The sequence below is a fragment of the Anopheles coustani genome, chromosome 2, assembly GCF_943734705.1.
Source record: "Anopheles coustani chromosome 2, idAnoCousDA_361_x.2, whole genome shotgun sequence".
NCBI lineage: Eukaryota > Metazoa > Arthropoda > Insecta > Diptera > Culicidae > Anopheles > Anopheles coustani.
The window spans coordinates 62,259,041-62,284,726 of NC_071289.1; the positions used below are offsets into that span (position 1 = coordinate 62,259,041).

At 45.6% G+C, this 25,686-nt stretch overlaps 1 protein-coding gene across 1 annotated transcript; it reads right to left on the reverse strand.

Moving 5' to 3' along the window:
- Positions 1-71: 71 nt before the first annotated feature.
- Positions 72-24,692, reverse strand: LOC131264784 (cubilin homolog). The gene is made up of 15 exons (XM_058267051.1): positions 24,616-24,692; positions 23,417-23,689; positions 22,656-23,334; positions 22,363-22,593; positions 13,816-14,214; positions 12,160-13,750; positions 10,067-11,473; positions 9,653-9,996; positions 9,213-9,582; positions 8,815-9,147; positions 8,517-8,707; positions 5,367-8,454; positions 1,708-3,017; positions 1,564-1,644; positions 72-965 (listed from the first exon to the last, which is right to left on the reverse strand). Exons 1-15 carry the CDS (start codon positions 24,690-24,692, stop codon positions 72-74), a joined length of 11,268 nt encoding a protein of 3,755 aa, XP_058123034.1.
- Positions 24,693-25,686: the final 994 nt, after the last annotated feature.

Below are 25,686 nucleotides of genomic sequence, written 5' to 3' on the forward strand. Positions count from 1 at the left end.
TTATTTTCATTTTTATGTTAACCGTTATGTTGATTTCCTTATTATATGCAAGGGGTTTTTCGAGGAGTAGTTTAATAGTCATTAACAGTGGCGCCTTTCTCAAGACTTATATACTTGATCATCCAACCAACGCCGGCAAAGTTTTGCGTTTTCTTGTATCGCACCTGCACGACGTTATTATTGCTAATGTAGTTCGCTGGTTTCTCGTTTCCACAATGCTGACGAACGACCTTTTCTTTGTCCGCCCCTGTCCTGCTAGCGTCAGTCAACTCCTCCTCCGTATCCAATATCTGCAAGTAATCCGTTCCGCAGGACGATTTGCTGCCCAAGTCAAACACTTCAAAACGCAGCGCGACCACGAGATTGGTGGGAACTCTCACCGTCCACAGGCACTCCATGCGCGTCCGATTGTTGTTCGGGTAAAGGGGGCTGGTGAAAATGCCCCCGTAGCTGAACAGCTCACCACCGCAGCCACGTCCCTGGTCGGTGGCAACGTAGGTCGCATCGAGCGACAGTGACACGAACTCTCGGTCGATGGCGGGTATGACCAACCGCAGCACATTGGTGCTCGTGAAGATTGGATTTGGTGTGACAAAGTTGCAGTACTCGCCGACCAGCCGATCCTCGCCCGAACCATCGTACGCTTTGATCGCGTGAATGGCGCAGTCCACGTTGTACAGGAAAAAGATGTTGAAGTACAGTGCGATCGTGTAGTTTTGCGGCACTTCGATGGAGACGGTGCACGCTTCGTCCTTGGAAACTTCGGACTGCTGCAGGCGTCCCTGCAAGGCGGTGTAGTTTTGTAAACACCGGCTGCTCTGGTGGACGCGCAGTACGACACCCCGGCTCTCGATGGTGGAGTCACTTTCGAACTTGACGTACACTCGGTTCGTAATGGACACGTATGTACCCGGCAGTTTACCAGTGCCACAGTAAATGTGGTTTCCATTGGGATAACGGCTTCCCTGTGGGGTTCAAAGAAAATGATTTAAAATGTTATTTGTTTAAATAACATCAATTGCTGAACAGAAGCTAAAGTGCGCTCTTTTTATGAACTATTCGATTAATACTCCACATTGATACGGTACATAAACCACTGAAAATCAGCCCATGAGCGCCGGAGCTCACCACCTCGACGACGTGGGTTCGAATCCCAACCAAGACCGGACCCTCCCCTGTACGAGAGCACTGACTATCCACGTACAACAGGGAAACAAGTCTCGTAAGCCCTTAACGGGCAGGCATGACCAAGAGGTCGTTACGCCAAGATGAAGAAAAAGAAGAAGAAACCACTGAAAAGTTTTTAAACTGATTGTATTAACATTAAACACTGGAAAATGCTCATAATTGATTCAAACTACAAAAGCTTTGCGGAGTGTGTCGATGAAGAATTTTGGACAGTAAACAGCACTTTACATTTTTTTAATGGTGTGAGAATTTCTATTGACATTTTTACATTATCTCATTATTAAACTATTTTATATTTTGTCCATGGTTTCAAAATGAGACGGGCTTGAACGGAACAAAAACAAAACGTCGCTTACTCTGATCGGTCGCTCTTACCTGATAGAAACTTGTTTTAATGGCGGAGCGTCCGTTGAAGATTACCGTACTACCGAGACCCTCGTATATGATAGATTTCATCTGTAAAGTAACGATAATTGCGTTGATATAAGCTCTCCCTGTTCGTTATGAATGTGTACTTACTGATGCGTCCTGAATGGACAAGGAATCCATACATTGCTTTTTCTGATCGTCGTAGGGTTGTAGATCCATCTGCATGAACTGTATTTCGATTTGCTTTCCTGCTGCGACCTCTAGCTCCCACAGACACTTGGTGTTCGGTGGGTATCGCTTTTGTTCCCCGTAGTTCGGCGTGTTGAGCGTCACGATCGCTCCGCCGGTGAGGTTGTGTTTCATCGCACCACAGAGGGATGGCACGATGGAGATATTTGCATCGAACAGCGTACCCTGGAGCATCGAGTCGGTCTTGTATCGTAAGTGCAGTGCCGATCCAAAGGTGGTTTGCGTTGCAACCGGATCATTACCGCAGAATCGTCCAATCAGCTGCGAGAACACACTAGCGCCGTCGCGCAGTTCGACGAAATTGTCCGAGCAGTCAGAAACATTCCGTTCTGTTCCAACGTGGAACTGGGAGAAGCTAACCTGCAGCGTGTAGCCGCTCGGTGCCTCATAGATGACCTCGCAGTCCATAATGCGCGCATTATCATTGCCTACCAGAGTCAATTTGGCCGACGGTGAGCGCTCGTCCAGTTTGTACTGCTTGTCGCAGGCGGGTGTGTAGAGAATCAAGGCGGACATCATGGCCACGGTGGAGGTGAACGATTCTGTCTTGAACACTACCAATCCGTGCGAACCGGTGATCGCGATCGGTGGGGCCTGCGCCGTCAGATTGCCACACAGCAGAGCCAAGCGGTGGTCCGAGGTCGGTTCCAGCCCACGGTACACCTCCACCTGGTCGAAGTAGCATGACTCGGTGTGCTCTATATCGAGCGTCTCGAACCGTACCGTCACCTTCTGGCCGGCAGGAATTTTAATGTACCAACGGCAAGTGATGGCCGGCCGATACGACCCATCCGGTGGCATGTGCTCCGGGCTGCGGATAACGCTCGTGTTGGTTATGTTGCCACCGCACGAGTCTAGCCGGTACTCAAACTTGAAGCCACGAGCTTGTATGTAGCGATCGGTTTTGAAAACGATCGCGGCCCGATCTTGCACCCGGAACCGCCCGGGCGGACTTTTCAAACAGTACGTCGCCATCTTGTCCCAGGTGAGCGGTTCTGCGAACTCCAACTTCCGGTAGACGGTCACGTTGTCGTACGCACACACTGAGGAAATCAGTGTGTCCTCGAGCTCAAAGTCGAGGAAGTTAAACACGATTCCACCATCGCTGCTGTTCGCGAGGAACGTGTAGTTACACGTCTGCATGTTGTTGTATTTGTCTGGGTAGTTAGGGCTGACCATAACTTTCGTTTCCTGGCTGGCGTAGAATATTCCTGCGGGTGATAGTAAGGATAATGGTCTGGTACAGTGCTAATGTTTCTTTACGTCATCTAAATTTAATTGAACTAGCTTATTTGCCCGGTAACACGGGCTCCATTGTACATTTTGTTTTTGTGAAACCTACCTAGGGAAAATTTGTAATTTCAGTTGGGATACTTTTCTAACCATGAAAATCGGTACTATCCAACTTCATCGTAGGAAGCTTTGAAACTATTCTTGCTAAAAAAATGTCGATCAACTATTTCCTTCCGTTTCCGAGTCCAACGAAGTGAGCTCTGGATTGCGTTCTGGTTGATTTGTGCATCTTGGTGGATTTTTTGTGTTGTTTGTGCTGTGGTTTATATGAATTTGTGTTTTGTTCGAGTTTTAAAACCCTTGTAGAACCGCGTATCCCGATATTCGAGAAGCCAATGTAAATTAAATTTACCATTACTGCTGTGCGTGATGTGTTTTGTTTTACTTTTTTGTGTTAAACGGTTATATGAAGAAATTTGTGAGTTACCCCTAGTCAAATTTTCATTTTCATTTTGTCACTGAATTGTAGGCCTTGTCATTTGAATGTATTTCATAAGGCTCTGGTGCCACGTGAACATTTGAAATTGCTTCAAAAATCAATTTTAACATGAAAAGTATTTTAGTAATTCGAGTATCCTTAAGGGTACGGGAAACGAAGCGTAATCGTTCATATATCTCTTTCCAGTATATATTCGTATATCTCTTTCCAGTTCCAGTTCCAGGTCACTGTGAACTGTGTTTTTGGTGTTTGTAGTGTCTCAGGAAATTGGTCGCATATTACGTAAAGTCTACGGAAAATCAAGTGACCTACAGAACAGTTTCTGTGATTTATGTCAACAAAGTGTTATTTGAAAATGAGTTTCATTATCCAAGTATCCTTTTATTTCACTCAAGCAATTACCATGGCGTTCAAGGTCGCCATCGCTATAAATTAACGTGTCAGGTTCCGCAAAATTGATTTTGGATTGTTTGGGTCATTTTGTAAGTGTTTGTTTTTGGAGGCGAGTGCGTTTGGTTTTTTGTGCAATCGGATCAGGAATTTGTCCTTAAGGAACTTAACTGTAGTGCGTTTATGTTAAGGGTTTTGTGATTGTGAACCGTATGATTCGAATGTGAACCGATTTCGTTCGTACATTTTCAGTATGGGAAAATACACAGCAAAAGCGATTCGATCGAGCTGAGCAGATTGCCCGTGCATATTGAACACGGATTTGATGCACATTTTAAGATCTTGCAGCACCATCACGCGCAACTCTCGGAAAGGAATGTGATGTGATGAAAAGTGTTTTGCGTTACATCGAAAAATATTCTCAGCGCAATCCTCAAAGAACGAATTCATAATTGTGGACAAAGTGAAAATATTAATCATCCGTGGCAAGTTAGAGACTTCAAAGCGAGAACAAAGCGCATCAAGATAGACCATTAAGACGCTTATTCCATTCTTCTGTTGCGGAAATGTTGGTTAGGATTTTTTTCCTAATCCAGCAGCAGGCTACCGAATGCATAGCATGTAAACTAAGACTGTACATCCTTGTGCCTTGCAACCGTACATTACTAAATTTTATAATTTAAAGAAGAAGAATAAGATAGATAGAAGATTTGTCATGTTTTGTAGTTTACGGGATTTGATGCCGTAATTTCTACATTCTTATGGAATTGAGATTCACCAGTCTAATTGTTGGGTTATAGTCTGTTGATTGGGTCTATGGAAATTACAGTACACAGAGGTCTACCAGAGATATTCCAACTCGAGAACTTTGATTTTTCCGTAAAGTGTTCAACGTGTAAAATAAAGTGATTTCAAGTTCTTTCTGAAAAAATAAGAAAAATAAATAAAGTGATTCAACGATTTCATAAAAAAAATAAAAAAAATAAAACAACTTTTTGTTATATCATCACCACGAGTGAACAAGTTGGATGTTGGAGACGCTTCCCGTCCGCCGAATTCAGCTGATATAGATTTTAATCCGGACAGGAAAGTACAAACGCTGAAGGGAAAGATATAAGGCAAAATGGTTTCCCTTCACAGCACACATTGTAAGCCGTAAGTGGCGTTCTTCAAAAGAAAAACTTATAAAGAATACGATACAGTATTTTGGTCAGACATGGTCTTATCACATAATGCATCACATTATTACTTTTGCAATTTAAACAAACCCGAAACACTTGATCCATTCTAATAATGTTGAAGCCCAAACGGAGTTGGACCAGTTGATCGTGTAGGCCACGAATGAGCTGTAAAACTGCCGTTAAGCTGCCTAACAGGATATAGTGGACATAATGGATTTGCGCTTTATAGAACAGGCCGGGTATGTTCGTACACTTACCTCCACAGTTCGATTCCCAGTTAATGGTGAATCCATCCGACTCGATGGAGTCATCGGTGTGGAAAACGACTTTCATATCGGTATCGGTGGAGTTGAAAGTGGGTGGAGTTTCCTTGCCACACACTCGCCCTAGACTGACCCATTCATCACCGCGCCGATCAAACAACTCCACGTAGTCTTTCGTGCAGTTGGTACTCTTCTCCAGATTAAACCGTTCGACGAAGCTGACACCGATATGTTGACCGGGGTTGGCTCGCAGTAACCACACGCACTCTTGGTTCGGTCGATACTTACCCTTCTCCAACGGTGCCCTGAACCGGTTCGAGCCCTGATGGAGCGTACCGCCACAACCGAACGTTTTGCTGCTGAGTCTCAGCTCGAAGTCGCCCGATTTGCTGTACGTTGTCGTATGGTACTCGACGAAGAGTAGATGTTTCTGGGTGGCGATGGTCCACCCAGGCTTCGGCAGGTTTTCCTTGCAGAACCGACCGAGCATTGGACTGAGGGGTGTGGGTCCGTTGTATACGGTTAGATATTCTGTTTCGCATGTAAACTGTGGATCGAACCGCGTGAAGTTGATCTCGATCAGTGTTTGATCCGGATAGCTTATGGACCACGCGCAGTGCAATGCCTTATCGCCGAAAGTTCCTTGCGGACGGGAAATGTTACCGATCGTGGCAAATCCGCCACCACACTGGTTGACCCGATAGTCCATCTTGAACGACTGCGGGAAAATGCTGTTTCGAACGAGCGCAATGGATGTATCATGAAACGGTGACAACACCATCTGCTGAGTGGTGTTTTGGCAGAATCGCTTCAATACCAACGAACCGGTAAAAGCAGCCATCGCTCTATGTGAAATCTCGATGCACATCCTATTGTACGGACCGGCTATCACCTCGCGGAAGTTCATCACCAGTGTACCGAGGTTTGGCTTTAGGGGATCGTTTGACAAAGAACCCTGCGTTCGTCTGTAGGTGCATACGGCCGTACTCACGTTGGTAGGACTCTCAATGCTTCCCTCCGATCCGTTCAGGTCGCCATCGCAAAGTGTTGACTGGTCACTGGAAAAGCGCAAGCGGAATCCTCGTTTCCCACTGGCAGGCCGGGCGAGATATTGTACCAGCATAACATTATCGCTTGAGTAGATTGGACCGACATCGTTGGGCGTTGTAGCGGACGTGATCACTTTGATGCGCGCATTATAGTTTAATCCATCGTAGAACGACAAGCGAGGGTACCAGAACGCCACTTCCGAGCCCTGGATGTCGAGATCCAGCAACTCGATCTTAACACGCCTTCCCAATGGGACGGTGATACGCCATTCGCAGTACGTAGACGTCTGTAAATCTTGCCCGTATCCTGGACTAGTGATCTCACCGGATTCGGCATTGAACGCGTGACTACAGCGGCTATAGTTGAGGGCGTAGTTAAGCCGGAAGCCGCGCCAAACTGCGTTCGCCTTGAACGTAGTGAAGACGATCTTCACGCTCGGCAGGAGACTTACGATCGGCTGGGTTGGTATGGTTGCGCCACAGAATGTACCAACTTCGACCGCGGTAGCGTTCGGTCCCGGAAAGAGTGTGTAGATCTTCACATTATCGTTGGCCGAACAGTTCACACTGGTCGGCAGGTGTAGATCGGCAAAGGTGAAACTAAGCGTTCCATGCAAACCTTCCTGTATGTAGTACTCACATACGGTCGCAGAAGGATAGCCACCAGGCTGGGGATAGTTCTTGGAAGAGATCGTTCCACGTGGTCCACGCACTGCTCCGCCACATTTTACTAGGCTTACCTGCAGCTTGAACCGTGCATGTGTTTCTGCGCGATTGTTAAAATACTTCACAGAAAGGGCATTTGTTTTGGTAACAATCCGTTTCGAGATGTCGCTTGTGCACGAGTTCACCAGTTCCGGTGCGGCCTCCGTGAGCCCTTCTCGCAGTGAAATGTACTCATCTTTGCAGTTAGGTAATCTTGCAAAGAAATCCATATCAACAAACTGGGCCTGCAGCAACTCTCCGGCTGGTGCTAGGAAGGACCAAAAGCATTCACTGTGCGGTGCCGGTACATCCGGATAGTTCGGCGATAATACCGTTGTCGAATTGTACTGCGAACGCAACACCATGCTACCGCCGCATTCGATGCTCACCTCGCGATAGAGCAAGCGGAATTTGTTCGGGCCAGCCATTCTATTGGGGATGTACCTCACGAATGCTTTATTGCTACTCGTTTGAATGCTGCTCGGTATCTCTACGCCACTGTACCGACCGAGCAGAGGCGAGTACTGATCTATACCGTTCCGGATTACTACGAAACCCTCGCGGATCAATGTAGACGTCCCGAGGGCGCTGATGTTAAGATGTTCGAAGCTAAACTCTATCGTGCGTCCCGCCCGTACACTGATGTTCCAGAAACATTCATTCGTCGAAATCCATGGATGTGGTATGTCACGTGGTGGAAGAGCTGTCACGTTGGGCTGCGTAATAACTCCATTCGGATCCGTTAGTAACCCTCCACAACGGAGTGAAACAGTTCCAATAAATCCGGTACGATTCATGTAGTAATCCGACCGGAACTCTACCTTTAAGTAGGGCATTCCGTCGTACTTTCGCTTCATGCGTAAACCGTAAGTGCAGATGCGCCCGAACGACTTCCAGGTGAGCAGATCCGTAGAACTAAACACCTCAACGTAGTCCGCCAAACAGTCACTCGTTTCGTCCAGGTCGATAAAGCTAAAATCTAGATACGGATGGTACGTTGGAATAGCCGACTGCAGGATCCAGCTACAGTTCAGACCCGTTTGGTAGCCGTTGGGGTAGCCTGGAGATGAGAGGTTGTACACTTGGTCGGTACCGTTCAGTACGATGGTCGTGTGGCCACCACAGAAGTTCTCGTCGGATTCGGAGGAAGATTCTTCCGTTTCACTGGCCTTCTGTTGCCAGCTGAGTGAGAACGTGGAGGAATCCGTTACGTCCGAATGGTCGAGCAAGATGTACACCACGTTAGTTGTTGAAACTATCGGGTCCGGTTTTGTGAAGCCACAGGCTGTGAGAAGTGGGACGGCCGTATCGTCGTAACCGTCGTAGATCTGCAAGCAGGGACAAAATATTATACCGTGTCTAAGGAGCTTTCAAAAAGCATATGTCCTACTATCAGGGTGCCTTCACACATAAACTGATCTATCGCCTGTCGGTCGATAGCAAAGTTGTTGAACTTTATCGCTATCACCGAACCGATATCCACGGTTATCCGCCAGCCTATATTTTCCATCTGAGTGTAGCCCTTCGGGTACATTGGCGATGTTACTGTGCCACTGGAACCGGAGATTTCACTTAAAGTATCTGGCGGACATATAAGAATATGATTTAATGAAGATAACAGCATAAGTTTAATACGCTCTCCATAAGGTTGCATAAATCACAAGGGAACCCAATAGCATACGACATACCATAGGAATACTCCGCTAGGAATCCTTTTGCCACACCGACACCATTTGAACGGAATTTGATCCAGAAACTGCTCGCCTCTGTCAGGTTCTTTGGAATTTGATTTCCACAAAAATCACCCAACAGTGGGCCACCACCGTTTCCTTCCCGAATCTCAAGATAATCTTCATTGCAGTTGTCCGATGATTGGATGTCCATCTCCTTAATAAACAGCGACATCTTGTTACCCGGGGAAGCCGAAAGCTCCCAGATGCACTCGACATTTAGTGGATATGTGTCCGGGTAGTTTGGTGAGGCAAACTCACCCGCCAGAGCTGTGAGACGTCCACCGCAAGCTGTGATGAAAGATACCAAAAGAGGGTAAGCCTTGAATTCCTTCAATCTCCAATCAAATGCGTACCATTTTCGAGCGTAGTGTACGTCATATCTATGAACAGATTGTCAATCTTTTGCAGATACAGATCTTCGGAGCTTATTAGCACCGTTAGGGCATTGCCACGACTAACGATTGCCGGTGGGATTTTGTGTCCGCAACCCTCGAACCGCATCGGACCGTCGGTGGTCTCGCCCTCGTAGACCGTAACAGTCGCATAGCACTCTCCCTCCTCGGACTGCATATCGAAAATGTTCAGATGTACGATCGTCAATGTAATGCGCTGAGTTTCCACCGGAGCCACCAGCACCCAGGTACAGTTGTCGGAAGACATCTTGTGTGCCTTATTGAGCGTGATGCTACCAGGCGTGGTCACCATAATACGTGATCCGCAGCTCTGTGAATTGAAGTTTTTGGAGAAGTAATGTAACATTTTCGACACATCACTTTCTCTGTGGGTATTTTACCGTCTGATAACTAGCTTGGAATCCTTTCGCCTCGTACATCTCGTCCGATTGGAACGTTACCAGCAGTTCGTTCCCGGTGGTCGAAACGGTGGTAATGTTGGACTCACTGCCACACACCGTCAGCAGAAGCTTGTCGATCGCACGTACATTACCATCGTACACCTTGAGTGAGTCACCGGAACAGTTGTCCGATTTATGGATTGCCCAATCTTTCAAGGCGAACTGAAGTGTGTGCGATGGATCAGTTCTGACGATCCACGAGCAGGAAGCGTTGCTTGGGTAGTTGCTTGGGTAATTGGGCGAAGAAATGTAACCCTCGTGGTTGATGATCCGTCCCCCACATTCTGGAAAACGTTCAAAGTTAATTAATTGCCTCGAACCGAACAAGATGGCCTCGCAATGTGTGACACTCACTCTGGTTGGAAGTTGTGTATCGTGCCCGGAACCCTTTATGCGTGAAGCTAGAATCGCTGTAGAACCTCAGAAAGAGCTGATTACTGCTACTGACAATGTTAACTGGTTCCTTCTGCTCGTGACAGAGTGTCACTAGCGGATTGGTGAAGTTGGCATCGCTTGCCACTCGCAGACCATCGAAGCGACAATCTTCGCCCGTTTCCATGTGAAAGTCTTCCACGATCAGATTGATCACCGTTTCCGGCTCGGTCGTGATGGTCCAGTGGCATTCCGTTTCCTTCGGGTACGGGTTTGGATAGTTCGGTGAACTCAAGACACCGGACGGTTTCGTCAGATCGCCACCACACCCATTGATGGACCATTCCGCCCGAAAGCCCATCTGTTCGCCGCTCGAATCCGTGTGGAAGATCAGATCAAGCGTGCGGCCCAAACTTACCATCGGCTTCGGCTTGACAGCACAATAGCGACGAGTGATCGGTAAATCGCCAGTGCCCATCTCCTGCAACTCAAGATAATCGAATGGACAGCGCTGGGATGAATTTTGCGCAGTCTGCGACTGTCCGATCGATTCGAAGTCAAAGTGTGAAAATTCCAGATTGATACGATTTCCCGGCGGCACCGTGATCGTCCACCGACAGTCCATCGAGGAAGAATACTCGTTCGGGAAGTTTGGTGACTCGATGAACCCACCGTAACCGGTGATATTACGTTTACAGATTATATTGTACTTGAGCTGGAAGCCACGTCGATGATTTGTGTCGTCTGTCCGCATACGGATATAGGCGTGGTTCGACTCGGTGTTCAACACGATCGGATCCGTATCGGAACTGCAGAAGCGTCCGAGCTTCTTACCGCTCACATCGAACCCATCGTAAATATCCAGATAGTCGTACTGACAGTTCTTGTGGCTTTCCATGTCCAAATCGGTGAACACGATATGTATGGCTGAACCAAGGCTGGTCGAGATGCGCCAAACGCACAAGGAATTGTGCCCGTACGGCTGCGGATAATTGGGAGAAATAATGGAGCCCCGCGGGGACGTCAGCACACCACCGCACCCGGTCGTCGCCGAATCCCATTCGATCTGGAACCCAGGATAGTTCCGTGAACCATCCGAGTAGAACCGCAGGTACAGCTGGTGACTAAACGAGATGGTCCCGTTGAAGTTGTCTTCGCCGCAGAAGTTTCCGATCAGCGGGGCAGTCGACGATCCACCGTTCCTAATTGTAAGGCCATCGAAACGGCAGGTTTTGTGTTTTTCCATCGTGAAATTTCGTACCAACAGCATGATCTGTTGGCCCATGGGAACGGTAATGATCCACTCGCACACCTTATTCGAGAGATAGTTCTTGGGCCAGCCGGGAGACCGGATAATGCCACTGGTTGCGAAATAGTTTCCACCACATGCTGAAATAAAGCGCATACGTCTGATGAGTTTGACTAGAACTACAATTACGAAAACGCTTTGAACAATGATGTGGTTCAATAATGCCTATACACTAAAAAATGCAATAGAATCGCTGTGTAATATAGAATTGTGACAACGAGATGATGTGGTTTTATACAATCTAGGTTCAAGTTGAACTGTTAATATCAATGCAATGAATATCGCTTACAAGTTATTCTCGCTCGTTCTTTTAATTTTACCCGTACACTGAAGATATAGTAGGAAACTATCAGAGGTGATTCCGAAAAGGGAGATGAACCATTTAAAGCTGAATACGATAGCAAAGCCAGGGTAAAACTGTATCAAGCCATGAGTTTATTTGGAGTCTTGGCTAAATTAAGATTGATCAAGGCCTACTTCACTTGTCAGGATATGGTGCATGAAAAACTCCATGTTCCTTTGCTAGCACCCAGGGCATGCGCCGAAGGGGTGACTCTCCTATGTTGCAGGCGCGGTTTTAGATGGAGCTTCGTCAGACCAAGACCGCTCAGCGGTTGCATCGCCAATTAAGTAAGTAATTAAGCATATCTAGTTCAATTTGGTGCAGAAAATCTCAAATGATCAGAGCATGGTCATGATAGAATTGACCAAGTTAATGCTCGAAATTGAATCAAAGTAAACAAAGTAAACCAATTCAAAAACTTACTCTTTTCAACGTCTATAAACGTAAACGCCAGACTGAAGCCATCCCTCGATGAAGATGAATCTGTTACGAATCGTATCGTAAGCATATTGCCAGAACTGGTGATCGTCGGTGGCTTGTCTGAGCCACAGTACCTCCCTACCACACTGTGTGCCATCGAAGAATTATCGAAGACCTGCACGTAGTCGTACATGCAGTTTGCACTCGGCTCCAGCTCGAAACTGTTCCACGTCAGCTGGACGGCGTGCCCCGCTGGTGCGACAATAATCCACTCGCAGCGAGAATCGTGTTGATACTTGCCCGTTTCGGCGATGGTTGGCGAACGTATGATGATGTCCTCCTTCGTCAGGACACCACCACAGCTCACGTTGAAGAAAGTAAAGTTTCCCTTAAAACCACGTCCTCCAACGGATCCATCCGAGACAAAGCGTACCAGCATGATGTTCTTGGACGAAATCGTGCGTGGTGGGGCCTTGCTGCTGCAGTACCGTCCGAGCAGCGTCACGTTCGACGGTATCAACCCATCGTACAGTTCCACATAGTCCAGCTCGCAACTCGGGTAGCTGTTCCTCTCGATTTCGAAGTCAAGGAAGTCAAAAGCGATCGCCTGACCAAGTGGGGCATGGATAATGTAGTCACACAACTGATCAGCGGAATACATCTGGGGATACGAGGGAGACTTAATTTCCATGCCCGGTTCGGTAAACGTGCCACCGCATTTAATCTTATAGGTCACGCTGAAGCCTGGATGTGGCGCTGACCAATCGGTGTGGAACTTCAGCAGTAGCGTGTTCCCGGTCGAGGTGTACTGTGGCGGTATGCGATCACCGCAGAACTTTCCCAGCGAAGGAGCAGCCGTGTTGCTACCATCGTATATTTCCAGGTAATCGAACTTGCAACCTTCGCTCTGCTCCAGAACGAACTTGTTAAACCGGATATCCACTCGACTTTCCGTCGGTAGTTTTATCAGATACTCGCAATTCAGATTGTTCGGGTATACGTTGTCCGTTTGCGAGAGCGGTGATGTAATAGTTCCCTCGCGTGCCGTGTAGATGCCACCACACCCGGGTACACCCTCCACAACCGAGTAACTAATCTGGAAGCCAGCATCATTTCCATTCTCATCACTGTGGAAATACACTGTGGCCTTATTGCTCGGTGTGACCAGCGGTTCCGGGTGTGTTGTGTTACAGTACTTTGCCAGTAGTGTACCCTCGTCCTCGACCCCGTCCGTAATCTGCACGAAGTCGTAGTTGCAATTTTCATGCGACTCGATTTTCATGGTGAAGAAGGTGAACTGTAATCGACGACCTTGCGGTGCCTCTAGGTACCACTTACAGTCTCGGTTCGGTGGATAGTTCCCGGGTGTTCCAGGTGACGTGATTATACCATGGCTAACGGCATTCACCGTGCCACCACATACCGGATCGATGCTTTCCCACTTCAGCTCGAAGCCCTCGTGTGCCGTGGAGTTATCGGAACGGAACCAAAGGTACAGCATATTGTGGGTGGATAGAAAGTTTCCACCGTGTGGAAGCGAGTTTCCGCAGAACCTCCCAATGATCTGAGCTGCCGATGTGCGACCGTCGTGAATCTGAACGAGCAAATCAGGCAGTTCAATTACTCAATTACATTAACCTGAGCTACTGAAATCCTTACCTGCAACCAGTCGTACTTGCACTCTCCATTACTGACCGCGTTCTCGAGGTTAAACTTCGTAAATGTCACATTCAGCACCTGCGTGTCGTTTGTCTTGATAAGCCAGGCACAACGCGCATTGTGATTGTATGTTCCGTTCAACTCGGGATAACGTAGCGTTCCAGACAGCTGATACCGAATACCCCCACAGGTACGTACATTCGTTTGACAGCGAGGTCCCGTGTAACCGTTCTGGCATCGACACATGGCGCGATTCAAGAAGGGAGTGCAAGTACCTCCGTTCATGCACGGGTTCGGTTCGCAGGGAGACTGGGTGCTTATACAGTTGGGAGGATTCGTACCAGGCGGACAGGTGCAGCTGTAGTTTTGTGCATCAATTTTTAAGCATGTTCCACCGTTCTGAAAGGAAGTAGTAAGAAAATCTGGTAAAAGCATATTTCGGAAGAGTGACGTCCCAAAGTAAATACTTGAAAGCAACTTGAACTCCCTCTATGATCTAGTAACCTGAATAGGTAAACTGGTTAGTTTGCTTTGATTCGAACAAATATGAAAAATAGGTTGAGAACAGATCACTAAACACAAAGGATTAGAACACATTAACCTTTAAATAACATCCAACTTGATAACCTTAGTCAAATGCGCCTTTAATAACGTCTCGGCCGGCAGGCAACTCGACGTCATTTACACTAACTTCAAAGAAGCCTTCGACTCGCTCCCGCACGACCTTCTGATGGCTATGCTAGAGCGGCTTGGCATCCGTGTTCCTTCCCTCTCCTGGATCAAATCCTTTCTGATCGATCGCGTCTACCGTGTGAAGGTGGTAGATAGCTTTACCGAATCCTTCGTGGGCGTCTCCGGATTCCTCAGGGAAGTGTTCTTGGTACCCTTCTGTTCTCTCTTTTCATTAACGAATGTATTTTCATTAACGAGTATCCTTCCTAGTGAAGGACAGCTGCTCTACGTCGATGATGTTAAGATCTTCCTGCCTATCTCCTCATTTGCCAATTCCCGTCCCCTTGTTAATCTGTCGTCTGTTCTTTGTAATCAGTGGTCTGTTTCTGAACGTGAAATAAACGAGGATTATATGCTTGATGCTGGAAACGCCTGATGTGCTTGATGCTACCTGGATCGTTAAAAATGGTAGGGCTTGTGTTCTCGTTGGTTTGTCCATCGGTGACATCATCGGTGACAGCATGTCACGTCATCCATTCCGCAACAGCGAGTTGTGGGAGTTGTGGCGAGTTCTGCCATGTATCGAGAAATGTGGGAAGCTATAAGAAAACATCATGCACAAGCCACGCTATCCTTCATAATCCACGTACTGAGAAATCTGATTCGTCTTCAACTGTCTGAAAATGGTAACATGGCAGAATATCTCGCCGAAATTACGCAATTGTCCACGGCGCGTATGAGGGATGCTCTGAAATACTATTGGCTGGTAGCCATTATTTTGTCCAGCCTCCATACGGCGCTTTGATCACCGCTCTAGAAAGCCGACCAGAAGAGGACTTGAAGCTGCAGTTCGTGAAAGGAAAGCTTATGGATGAGTGGCGGAAGCGAGTTAAGAGAGATGAGCATGGAAATGGAGAGTATTATTTTAATGTGCTGGCAAGAACAAAGCAACCAGTGAAGAAGAAAAAGCTTATTGCAGTAAAAAAGAACACATTCGGCGCGACTGTTGGAAGCTAGAACAGGATCGACTATCGAAAAAGACGGAGGACTAAATTAAGATCAGATCGTTTAGAAGGCGCATTTGGTGGTTGAAAATGCTGAAGTAGAAGCGTGTTTGGCGGCTAGATCTGAACAAGAAAATTGGTCTGCGTCGTGGATCTTCGATTCAGGAGCAACATCTCATATAACTAGCAACGTATTGCTACTAAAAGAAATACGTACGAACACCACAAATGTAACCTTGGCTAATCGAAGGGAAACATCTATAGCAGGGTTTGGACCTACTAAGTTTCGTGCCAGAAATGGGAATGAAAAGGACATCCTTGTGAGGCTGAAACATGTGTATCATGTGCCGTCACTGACAGGAAGTCTGCTGTCTGTAAGCAAGCTGTGTGATGAGGACTGCACTGTAACTTTTTACAAAAATGGCTGCGATGTGAAGAAAGACGGAAAAGTGTTGAAGGGGCAACACAACTGAAACTTTTATCAACTCATTACCGGTATACAGCGTACGGTGTTAGCAACGGCCGGGTATAATGGAAACTGGATTCACGTGTGGTATCGTTGCCTGGGTCACAGACACCATAATGCTGTGAAAACCATCATGCAGAAGAAACCCGGAATTGGATTAGACATATGCGAATGTTCTGTTGACTCGGCATGCGGTGCTTGCTTTGAAGGAAAAATGACAAGAACATCATTCCCGAAATCTGCAAAATCAAAGTCTAGCGCGGTAAAGTGGCTTGATCCATTCAGACGTATGTGGACCATTGATTGTCTAGACACCAAGTGCAAAGCGCAATTACATGACCATGGTTGACGATTTCAGTCGTTGCTGTGTGCTATATTTGTTAACACAAAAGTCAGAATCTACCGAAAAGATAGAAGAGTATGTTCAAATGATGTTCAGCTCAACAAATCGCCGAATGCATTAAGAGTTTTTTTTAACAAGAATGGAATTATTTTACAACAGACAGCTCCATAACAAAATGGTATTGCCGAGAAGAAGAATCGTTTGTTTAGCGAAATGATCCGATGGCAGTTGTCTGAATCAGGGCTGTCCAAGAAATATTACTGCATTTATGGAAGAATATTACTGCAGAATATTCTTCCAATCTTGTAAATAGTGAAACTGGTTTAATATATATATCCTTCAGATTGACTGGTTGCTCAAAGACTAACTGATATGTTCAGAGATGTGCTTCTTTTATAGACAGCTTTCTAGATTGCTTTGATATCACCCCCTCTCAATCCGACATTCCTATTTTTTCCACCAAACATTTGAATTGCTTCAACACTTAATTTTCCTTTTTCTATTAAATCTCTAATGAAGTGGTGTTTCACATCTATATGCTTAGTTCGTTTGTTTTCTAGATTTTTGGCCATACTTATACAGCCATGATTATCTTCAAAAATCCGAATTGGTCCAGTAACGATATGAAGATCCTCCAAAACACCACTTATCCATATGGCTTCTGCTGCTGCTGCACTGAGAGCAACGTATTCAGCTTCACTTGAAGACAACGATACAGTAGATTGTTTCTTGCTACTCCACACAGTATTTCCATATACTTTGAAAACTAATCCACTTACTGACTTTCGATCCTGAGTATCCGATGCCCAATCTGCATCAGCATAGCCTACAAGCGTTTCTTCATTATTATTCTTGTGAAACTCTAGGCCAAGAGATTTAGTTCCGTTCAAATATCGTACAACTCGATTTAGAACGTTCCAATGTGCCGTGGATGCATCTTGCTGAAACCTTCCGAGATAGCCAACTGGATAACACAAGTCTGGCCTATCGCATAGCATTACATACATTAAACTTCCAAGTAATTCTCGATAAGGTTCACCAGCAGCAGATCCACCACGTTCCAATTGAAGATCCTTTTCCATTGGTGTTTTTGTCGGATTGCATTCCTTCATTTTAAAGCAATTTATAAGTTTTTCAATGTTCGCTTCTTGTGACAACTTCAAAATTCCTTTGTCACGATTATATTCAATATGCATTCCAAGAAAATGTTTCAGTTCTCCACAGTCTTTCATTTCAAAAACTGTTGCCAATTTTCTTTTAATTTCTGTCAGAGACAGAGTTAAGGTTTCTTCCAGCTATTAAAAGATCGTCCACGTACAAGATGATGTATACTTCATCTCCTGACGTACATATAGACAATAGTCTCTCTTTGATCTGATAAAACCAAGCTTCTCGATCTGGCAAGTAAATTTCTGGTTCCAACATCGTGGGGATTGCTTTAACCTGTAAAGCGACTTTTCTAACTTGCATACCATTCCTTGAGGAGCCTTGATTCCTTCTGGGATATTTATGTAGATATTCTCTTTCAAATCCCCATTAAGAAATGCTGTGTTCACATCCATTTGATGAAAGAAGAAACTTTCGTGAACACCTACTGCAAGCACGATCCTGATCGTAGCCAACTTAGCTACTGGAGCGTATGTTTCTTCATAGTCCAAACCGGGTCTTTGTTCGAATCTTTTGGCCACAATTCGCGCCTTGTATCGCACTGCTCGACCTATTTCATCTTCTTTGATTCGAAAAACCCATTTTGTTTTTAATGGCTTTGCATTGGCAGGACACGGTATTAACTTCCAAACTTTGTTTTTCTCCATTGATTTCAACTCATCTTGTATAGCAGCCAACCACTTGTCAGAATCTTCACAATTCAAAGCCTCCTTGTAAGTTTCTGGAACATTCATTATAGATGAGTCTCTGGCAGTATATACCTTAAAATCTGAGAAGTGGCCAGGTACTTGGCGCTTCCTGTCACTGCGCCTTAGCAGGTTACCGTCTTCTAATTCCGTCTCATGTTCTTCCGATAAACAACTTTCTTCGCCACCGTCCAAATTTACATTTACCACTTCTTCATTCGGTATTGGTTCAACAACTGCAACGACTTCCCCTTCTTGCTTCGCTGTTTCTGGGTTTGATTCCGTCAAACATTCCGCAAGCAAATCTTGTGTATTGATAAACACTTTTCGTTCTTGCTTGTCGAAACTATGAACTGCCTTGTTTTTGTTCGTGTCTGTACTGTACGGAAAACAGGATTCGTCGAACCTTACATCTCGAGCGATGACCACTTTTCTTTTTCGACGATTTCAAAGGCGGTATCCATTAGGAGCGTAACCAATCATTATAACTTCCTCACTCTTGTCGTCCAATTTTTTTCGCAATTGAGTAGGAATCCACGCATACGCCTTACATCCAAAAACCCGTAGTTTTTACAAGTTTGGTTTTTCTCCAAACCAACATTCCGCCGGCGTTTTTTCTTCCGGTATTGCTTCCGTTGGACTGCGGTTCATTAAATACACCGCTGTTGAATCTGCTTCATACCACATCGATTTCGGCACCAAAGCATCTATCAACATAGTTCTTACTTTTTCCATCAATGTACGGTTAAAACGCTCAGCCACTCCATTCTGCTGAGGTGTGTATGCAACTGTAGACTCAACTTGTATACCTTTTTGCCTATAAAATTTTCGTTGCGCAATCGAGCCATATTCACGACCATGATCCACAGTAAGCTTTGATATTTTTGATCCAAATTGTGCGGTAACAAATGCTTCATACTCCTTGAACTTTTCAAATACTTCCGATTTGTTCTTTAATGAATAGATCATCGCGAAGTGTGTTTTGTCATCAATGAACGACACATAGTACCTAGTCCCATCCCATGCTGGTGGATTGATAGGTCCGAACACATCTGAATGAATTCGTACCAGAATTCGATTTGCTCTCAGTCGTGTTCCATGGAAAGTTTCGCGGCACTGCTTACCCTTTGCACAAGCGTCGCAAAATTTCCCTTCCGTTGCCAAATTCTTGCGCATAATTTTATTCATTTCATCTTGGCTTAAATGCCCTAGACGACGATGCCATATGTTATTTTCTAGTTTGTTACACATGTTGGCAGTATGTCTGTCCACTCCGAGTGCGAGTTCATACATGTTCCCTTTCACTGGCGCTGTAGCGATAATTTCATTATTCATTTTTATCACAGCTTGCTTCTTTCGGAACAAAACTTCTGCTCCTCCATCCGTTAACTTTTTTACGGATATCAGATTGTCGCGAAGGTCTTTTACATATAAAACATCACAAAAGTTCAATGGTACACCTTTGTTGCTAATGCCGTTAATTTCGCCAATTTAATGTGCTATTATATCAAAGATACTGGCGACGACAATTTTTTCACCAAATCGAAAAATATCTTTCGATTTACTAAATGGTCACTCGCTCCGGAGTCCATTTTGAATTTGATGAAATTATTCCCGTTCGTCTTAATAGGCAAATCTTTTGCTAGCATCAAGCTGCAACCTTTATACTGAGTAGCAACATTACTTTCTCTCTTTCGGCAGTTCTTCTTCATGTGTCCTACCTGACCACAAAGGTGACATTTTCCGTTAAATTTTCCAGCACGTTTGCTTCTAAACGATTTGTTCCCGGCAAACGCCATAGGTTTAACCTCATCCATACCGTTCTGACGATCCAAACGTTTATTTTCTGCGGCTAGCAGGCGTTGCTTCACAATTTCCAAGTTTAAATCCTCTTCTTTAATGTTTTCAAGGGCGAGAGGATCATATGAGTCGGGCAGACTCAAAAAGAGCTGGGACACCAGATCACTTTCTTCCATGTTCCCACCACTCATTTTCAGTTGCCTTACCAAGTCGTCAAAGGCCAACAAATGATACCTCATTGACGATTTCTCTTTCATCCTCAGACGCCCAAGTTGTTTCCGCAAGAGCGTCTGACTAGCCACAGATTTTTTAGCGAAGGTTTCCCTTAATCTTGCCCACATATCCTTGGCGGTTCTCTGGTCCTGGACCACTTCTAGGACTTCATCTGCTAGGAATCCGACGATATAATTTTATGATCTGCGATCCGCTTCCGTGAACAATTTTGCACTAGCCGCCTCTGATGGCACATCTTCGTTGAGCGTTTGCAACACACCAGCCGCATCCAAGAACATCTTTACACGGAAACTCCGAACCCAGGACCACCGGAATATTGTGGAATCCGGTGCGCAGCGTCTTTCGGCCCATAACCTCTTGTAAATAGTGAAACTGGTTTATTATATATATATCCTTCAGATTGACTAGTTGCTCAAAGACTAACTGATATGTTCAGAGGTGTGCTTCTATTATAGACAGCTTTCTAGATTGCTTTGATATCATCCAACATCAGCTGACAGTGTTACACCACATTTAATTTGGGGGGGGGGGGGGGGGGGGGGGGGGGGCATGAAGCCCGTGTATTGTTTTATTCGTGTATTTGGATCAGTAGCCTATGTCTACGTTCCTAGTGAAAAACGTCTGAAACTTGTTTTCAAGGAAAAGAAGCTTTTCTTTGTCGGCTACAAAAAAGATCGGAAAGCATATAGATTTCTGGATCCAGCTAAAAATCGAGTGACAATCAGTAGAGATGCACGAATTCTACAACTGATTGCTGGAGCTGAATTGACTAAGTTCCAATGTAACTGCCCCTAAAGAAATCGTTTTTTCGTATAAACACTGTAGGGATCCAATCACAATGCATGGCTTGCGGGAAGGCGAAGCGTAACATTCGGATTTCTCCGGTGAATACGACTCAGGCTCAGCAGGCGAAAATATCAGTGGGTCTTCGCTTGTGACGTTCGTCGTTCGGAAAGATCAAGGGTGTGCTGCCTAAACGGTTACTAGAAGAGATCACGTACATAAAAGCTGATATGGAGGAGCTGACATCTTTATCATGCCACTAGGAACATTAAGAAATTTATGAAGCTGTCTGGTTTCTTAGGTTGGACCAAGGTGAATTGTTGAAGCGGTTGTAATTGAGGAGTGTTGAATTATCTATTCCAGCTTCAACAATCTAGTAATCCGAAACAATCTAGTAGAATTTGATTGAGTTATACGTACACAGAAGATGCAGCAAGGAATATAGTTAGTCTGTCGTATAACGTCTGTAGTCTGTACCCTGTAGTCTGTGGTATGTTTCTGAACGTGGAATAAACGAGGATTGAAATAAGCAAAGTATATAACTAACACCGCATTGCCCCGGTAAATGTTGTGTGGTGTCGTTCGGCAGTCCGCTCAACCTTGTTCTTGCGGACTACACGGTCTGTGGATTCCCTCTATCCCGTGTGTCCGTGGTCAAGGACCTCGGCGTGGACAACGCCCTAACCTTCGACGCACATCTTTACGCGATCGTCGACAAGGCGAACAAATCGCTCGGGTTTATAACGCGAATTGCGACCGAGATCCGCAACCCTCTTTGACTTAAGTCGCTCTATTGTTGTTGGGTTCGCTCTGTCTCGACTACGCCCGTGTCGTGTGGTCTCCCCCTGGGGTTACCGCTATGAACAGGCTCGAGGACATTCAACGGAGGTTTACGCGAATTGCCGTCCGTCGGTTTCTTGGGAACAACTCTTCTCCTCTTCCTCCCTGTTCCTCTCGGTGTCATCTCCTGGGGTTGAAGGAGATTTGCGTGGGGCACAGAAACGCACAGGCACTCTTTATCGCGGGCGTTCTTCTCAATCAGTTGGACGCCCCTTTCCTCATCCCCTCCATTCTTTTCTACATCCCGTAGCGCCCGCTATGCGTCCGTTGGCTATCCCCCGTCGTCTCACCCGATATGGCCGAAACGACTTGTTCCTCATCGCATTGTCCGTCTTCAACGATGCCTGCAGTCTGTTTGACTTCAACCTCTCTCTCTCCCTCAATTCCGTTCTCTTCACCTCTCCTCTCATGCTTAATTCCTTTCGATTCGGCTACGTGATCCCTCTACCCCCTACACATTTTTGTAACTTAATTTTAAGCTTTATACGTTATAAAGCCGTCGGGGCAAATAACAGTAAGGATAATAAATAAATAAACAAATAAATAAATTACCCTGCACGGTCCGCTTGCACAAGGATTCAGCGAAGCTCGATAACACCCGGAAGGACCAAATCCGGACCCAATGTATCCGGGCATGCATATGCAGTTTGGTACCGCACTACCATAATCCACGCAGCGCGCCATTGGATGACAGAGACCAGGAGTACAGCGGGTACCCTGAGCGAGACACGTCCTTCCATCACCAGTGTATCCAGGAGGGCAACTTCCACATTGGTACGAACCCTAAGACGGGATATAAACTGCGGTAACTGATTGGTCACTTCTAAAACACCGTACTGCCATACCCTGGTATTGATGCAAGCCACGGAAGGGGACGTACTGCAGCCTCCGTTGTTCGTTTCGCACTCGTTGATGTCGACACAGTAGAACCCATTGCCAGTGTAGCCAGCGGGACAAGCGCCACACACAAACGAACCGGGGAGATTGATGCAGCTGACCTCCGGGTCCTTTGAGCAGTGCGGTCGCGACTCACTGCACTCGTCCACATCGACAGTGCAGGCCGGCGATAGACCGTTCGTTTTCCATCCCTGATCGCAGATGCACCGGTACCCATCCTTCGCCTGCACGCACGTTCCGTGCCCGCACAGATCCGATCCTGCCGTGCTGCAATCCTGTGCGCGGGTCGTGCAGTGGATTCCCCGGTATCCGTCCGGGCACATACACGTGTAGCCGCCGTGCGTATTCTTACAGGTGGCACCATTCTGACAGCCCAGATCCGTACCCGCGAAGTGGGCACACTCGTTCACGTCCGCCGTGCACGTTGGGCCATCCCAGCTGCTCGGGCACAGGCAAAAGAACGAATCGTACGTGCTTATGCAGGTGCCCCCGTTCTGACACGGTCCACTACTACACCGATTAGTCTGCAGGGTCGTCATCAGTGTTGCCAGCTTTGTCTCCACACTTCTTACTCGCCGCGCCAATGCACCGATCCGTGGTGTCTGTGAGGCGGACCGGTTCGAGGAACTGTAGGGAAAGCAAAAAGGGCCTCAATCTATAACGGGCCGATTTCTACTGCCGATTTATTTATCCCTAGAGGGTCACTTACTCTTTTTCGAGGGCTTCTACACGCTTAATCAGTCCGAAAGGACCACTCACGTACGTCGCTAGCAATTGTATCTGGTCAGCCACGTTGCCACCGGGCAGGAACGGCTGACTGTCACCGGGTCGTCCGTCGATCATCTTCGACAGAGTCTGCATCATGTGGTCGACGCAGATACCGCCAATGTTTAGGTGGCCGCTGCCCTTCAAGTGGAAGGTAATATTTTTGTCCTGGGCCGATTCGAACGTGATGTGGCCGTTGGTCGCAAGGATTTTAGCCCTATAAGGATTCAATGTCGGTAGATGAATCGTTTACATACCTTAAAACCCTGCTTTCCGATAAACTCCCCCTACATGTGCTGGCGACAAATAATACTTAAGGGCCGTTAGACATACAAAGATAACGATATACGCCCATCAATTTGTTTGTTCATCTCATCTAGCCTTTATTTTTCAAATATAGGGTGGAGAAAACTCCCGCTAATCTCACATACTACATACTGAATGTATGCAAATGTTATGAGTATAAATAAATTACTTTTATTTTCTAATAATGTTTCCCAGGTTTCTTAGCTAAAATAACTAGCTATAGTAGATATACTGATCTAATTATAATGTTTTTTCCAATTCTTAAATACTGTACTGATGCAGTTAATGTATGGAGATAATATGGATTCGAAGGAATACAAACGTAGACATAAATACACTATCCAATGAGATCCATTTTTGGCAGCGACTATTTGCATATCTTGGGGGTGGAATTGTAACACTTATCATTTCCAGAATACGCCCACATTTGTGAAGCGCTTTGCATTCACCGCTTTTAACCCGTTCACAGTTTTGCCCGAGGTTGGCTTGGGCAGTTTTTGTCGCCTGTTTTGTTTTTATTTTCATTGTGCAACGTTGATTCTAAGTGCACTTGCTTCAAAAACACGTCATTACATGTTTGTACATTTTAACTCATTTATGCGATACTAATCGATGAAATTGAACAAAATTTAACACAGTATCGATCTAAATCACAAAAAATCTTAAAAAAACACACTGAGACTGTAAGGGGTTAATTTAGCTTTCGTCCACAGGCTGCCAGGTAGTGTTATTTGGTTTATTGCACGATTTTCTTCCTAACCCGTCGCACACTTTCCCCAAAAATCAACAACATAAAAATCACATCTTGACTGGCCAAACTAGCATAGCAACACTTACTGGTCTTCGAATCCACAAAAAGCATTATCAAACAGTCCCACCAGGGCCAAAAGTGCCCAGTACAGTTTGGGCCGCATTTTCAACTTCATGCACTAGATTTTTTTTGTTTCCAATACACTGTCACATTTCCACTTCACTTCAACAACTTAGAGGAGAGCTTTTCTAAGCACACTTGGGATCACTGGAGGCACGAACTGAACTTCCGACTGGCAGGATGGGCCTTTTTATACCAATAGCCCGGGTGTGGATTATCACTTCTAAGGTTCGCCCCCTGTAAATAATACCGCACCTGATAAACAGATGGCTCTGGTTAGTGATGGGAGTTCCCCATCCTATCTTTTGTGTGATAAACTGTTGTGAATGAAAGTAGACTATGAATGAAAATGAAGCATGAAACATAATACAGAGTTTTGTGAAAATGGTAAGCTGTTGATAAAACAATGAGCATGCAGTTGATCATCAAAATTCGCGAAAGACAAGTATGTAGATCTCAGGATCGCTGATAGTGCGCGAATGCCGAGAACCGACAGGAATGATGATGAATATGTGTGTTTTTAACAGATGAGTATATTCTGTTGTAAGGAATATACAATTAAGTTATAGATTTTAAAAGCTCGTCAGTTTATGTAATAGAAATTACAGGCAGCGAACGCATATGAATTATTTTATTTAACTATAGTTTAATCTACCTTTCGATTCATCCAGCCAAATGTCGAGGTGCCAATGAATATTGACGATCGTTTGTTTTTAACGATCGTTAAAATTCAACCATTCGTTATGCGATTTCATCTATGGTTTGAATAAATAGAACAGAGATTGTCAGCTCAAACATTCAACATATCTTTACTAATCAAGTTTGTTGAATACATGGTTGATCTAGCGCGAAATTTCGGATCGTTGTTTCGGACGCGACAAATAGTTACCCAAACGGTGACAACGAAGTGCGAGGATCAAGAGAGAGAGTTGATTTATTGCGCTCTTATTTATACATTTCTAGGACGAAATATGTGCCTAGTGGTTGGTGCTAAGTTTACGTTAACTGGTCAACCAACTAGTCTAAACTCGATATTT

Bases quoted from the DNA above. Each gene is read 5' to 3' on its own strand.
- LOC131264784 (XM_058267051.1), bottom strand. From the start codon at position 24,692: ATGCGGCCCAAACTGTACTGGGCACTTTTGGCCCTGGTGGGACTGTTT. The intron at 3,018-5,366 runs GTAAGTGTACGA...TATCACCCGCAG, and splicing joins CTGGGAATCGAACTGTGGAG to GAATATTCTACGCCAGCCAG. The intron at 1,645-1,707 runs GTAAGTACACAT...GTTACTTTACAG, and splicing joins TGTCCATTCAGGACGCATCA to ATGAAATCTATCATATACGA.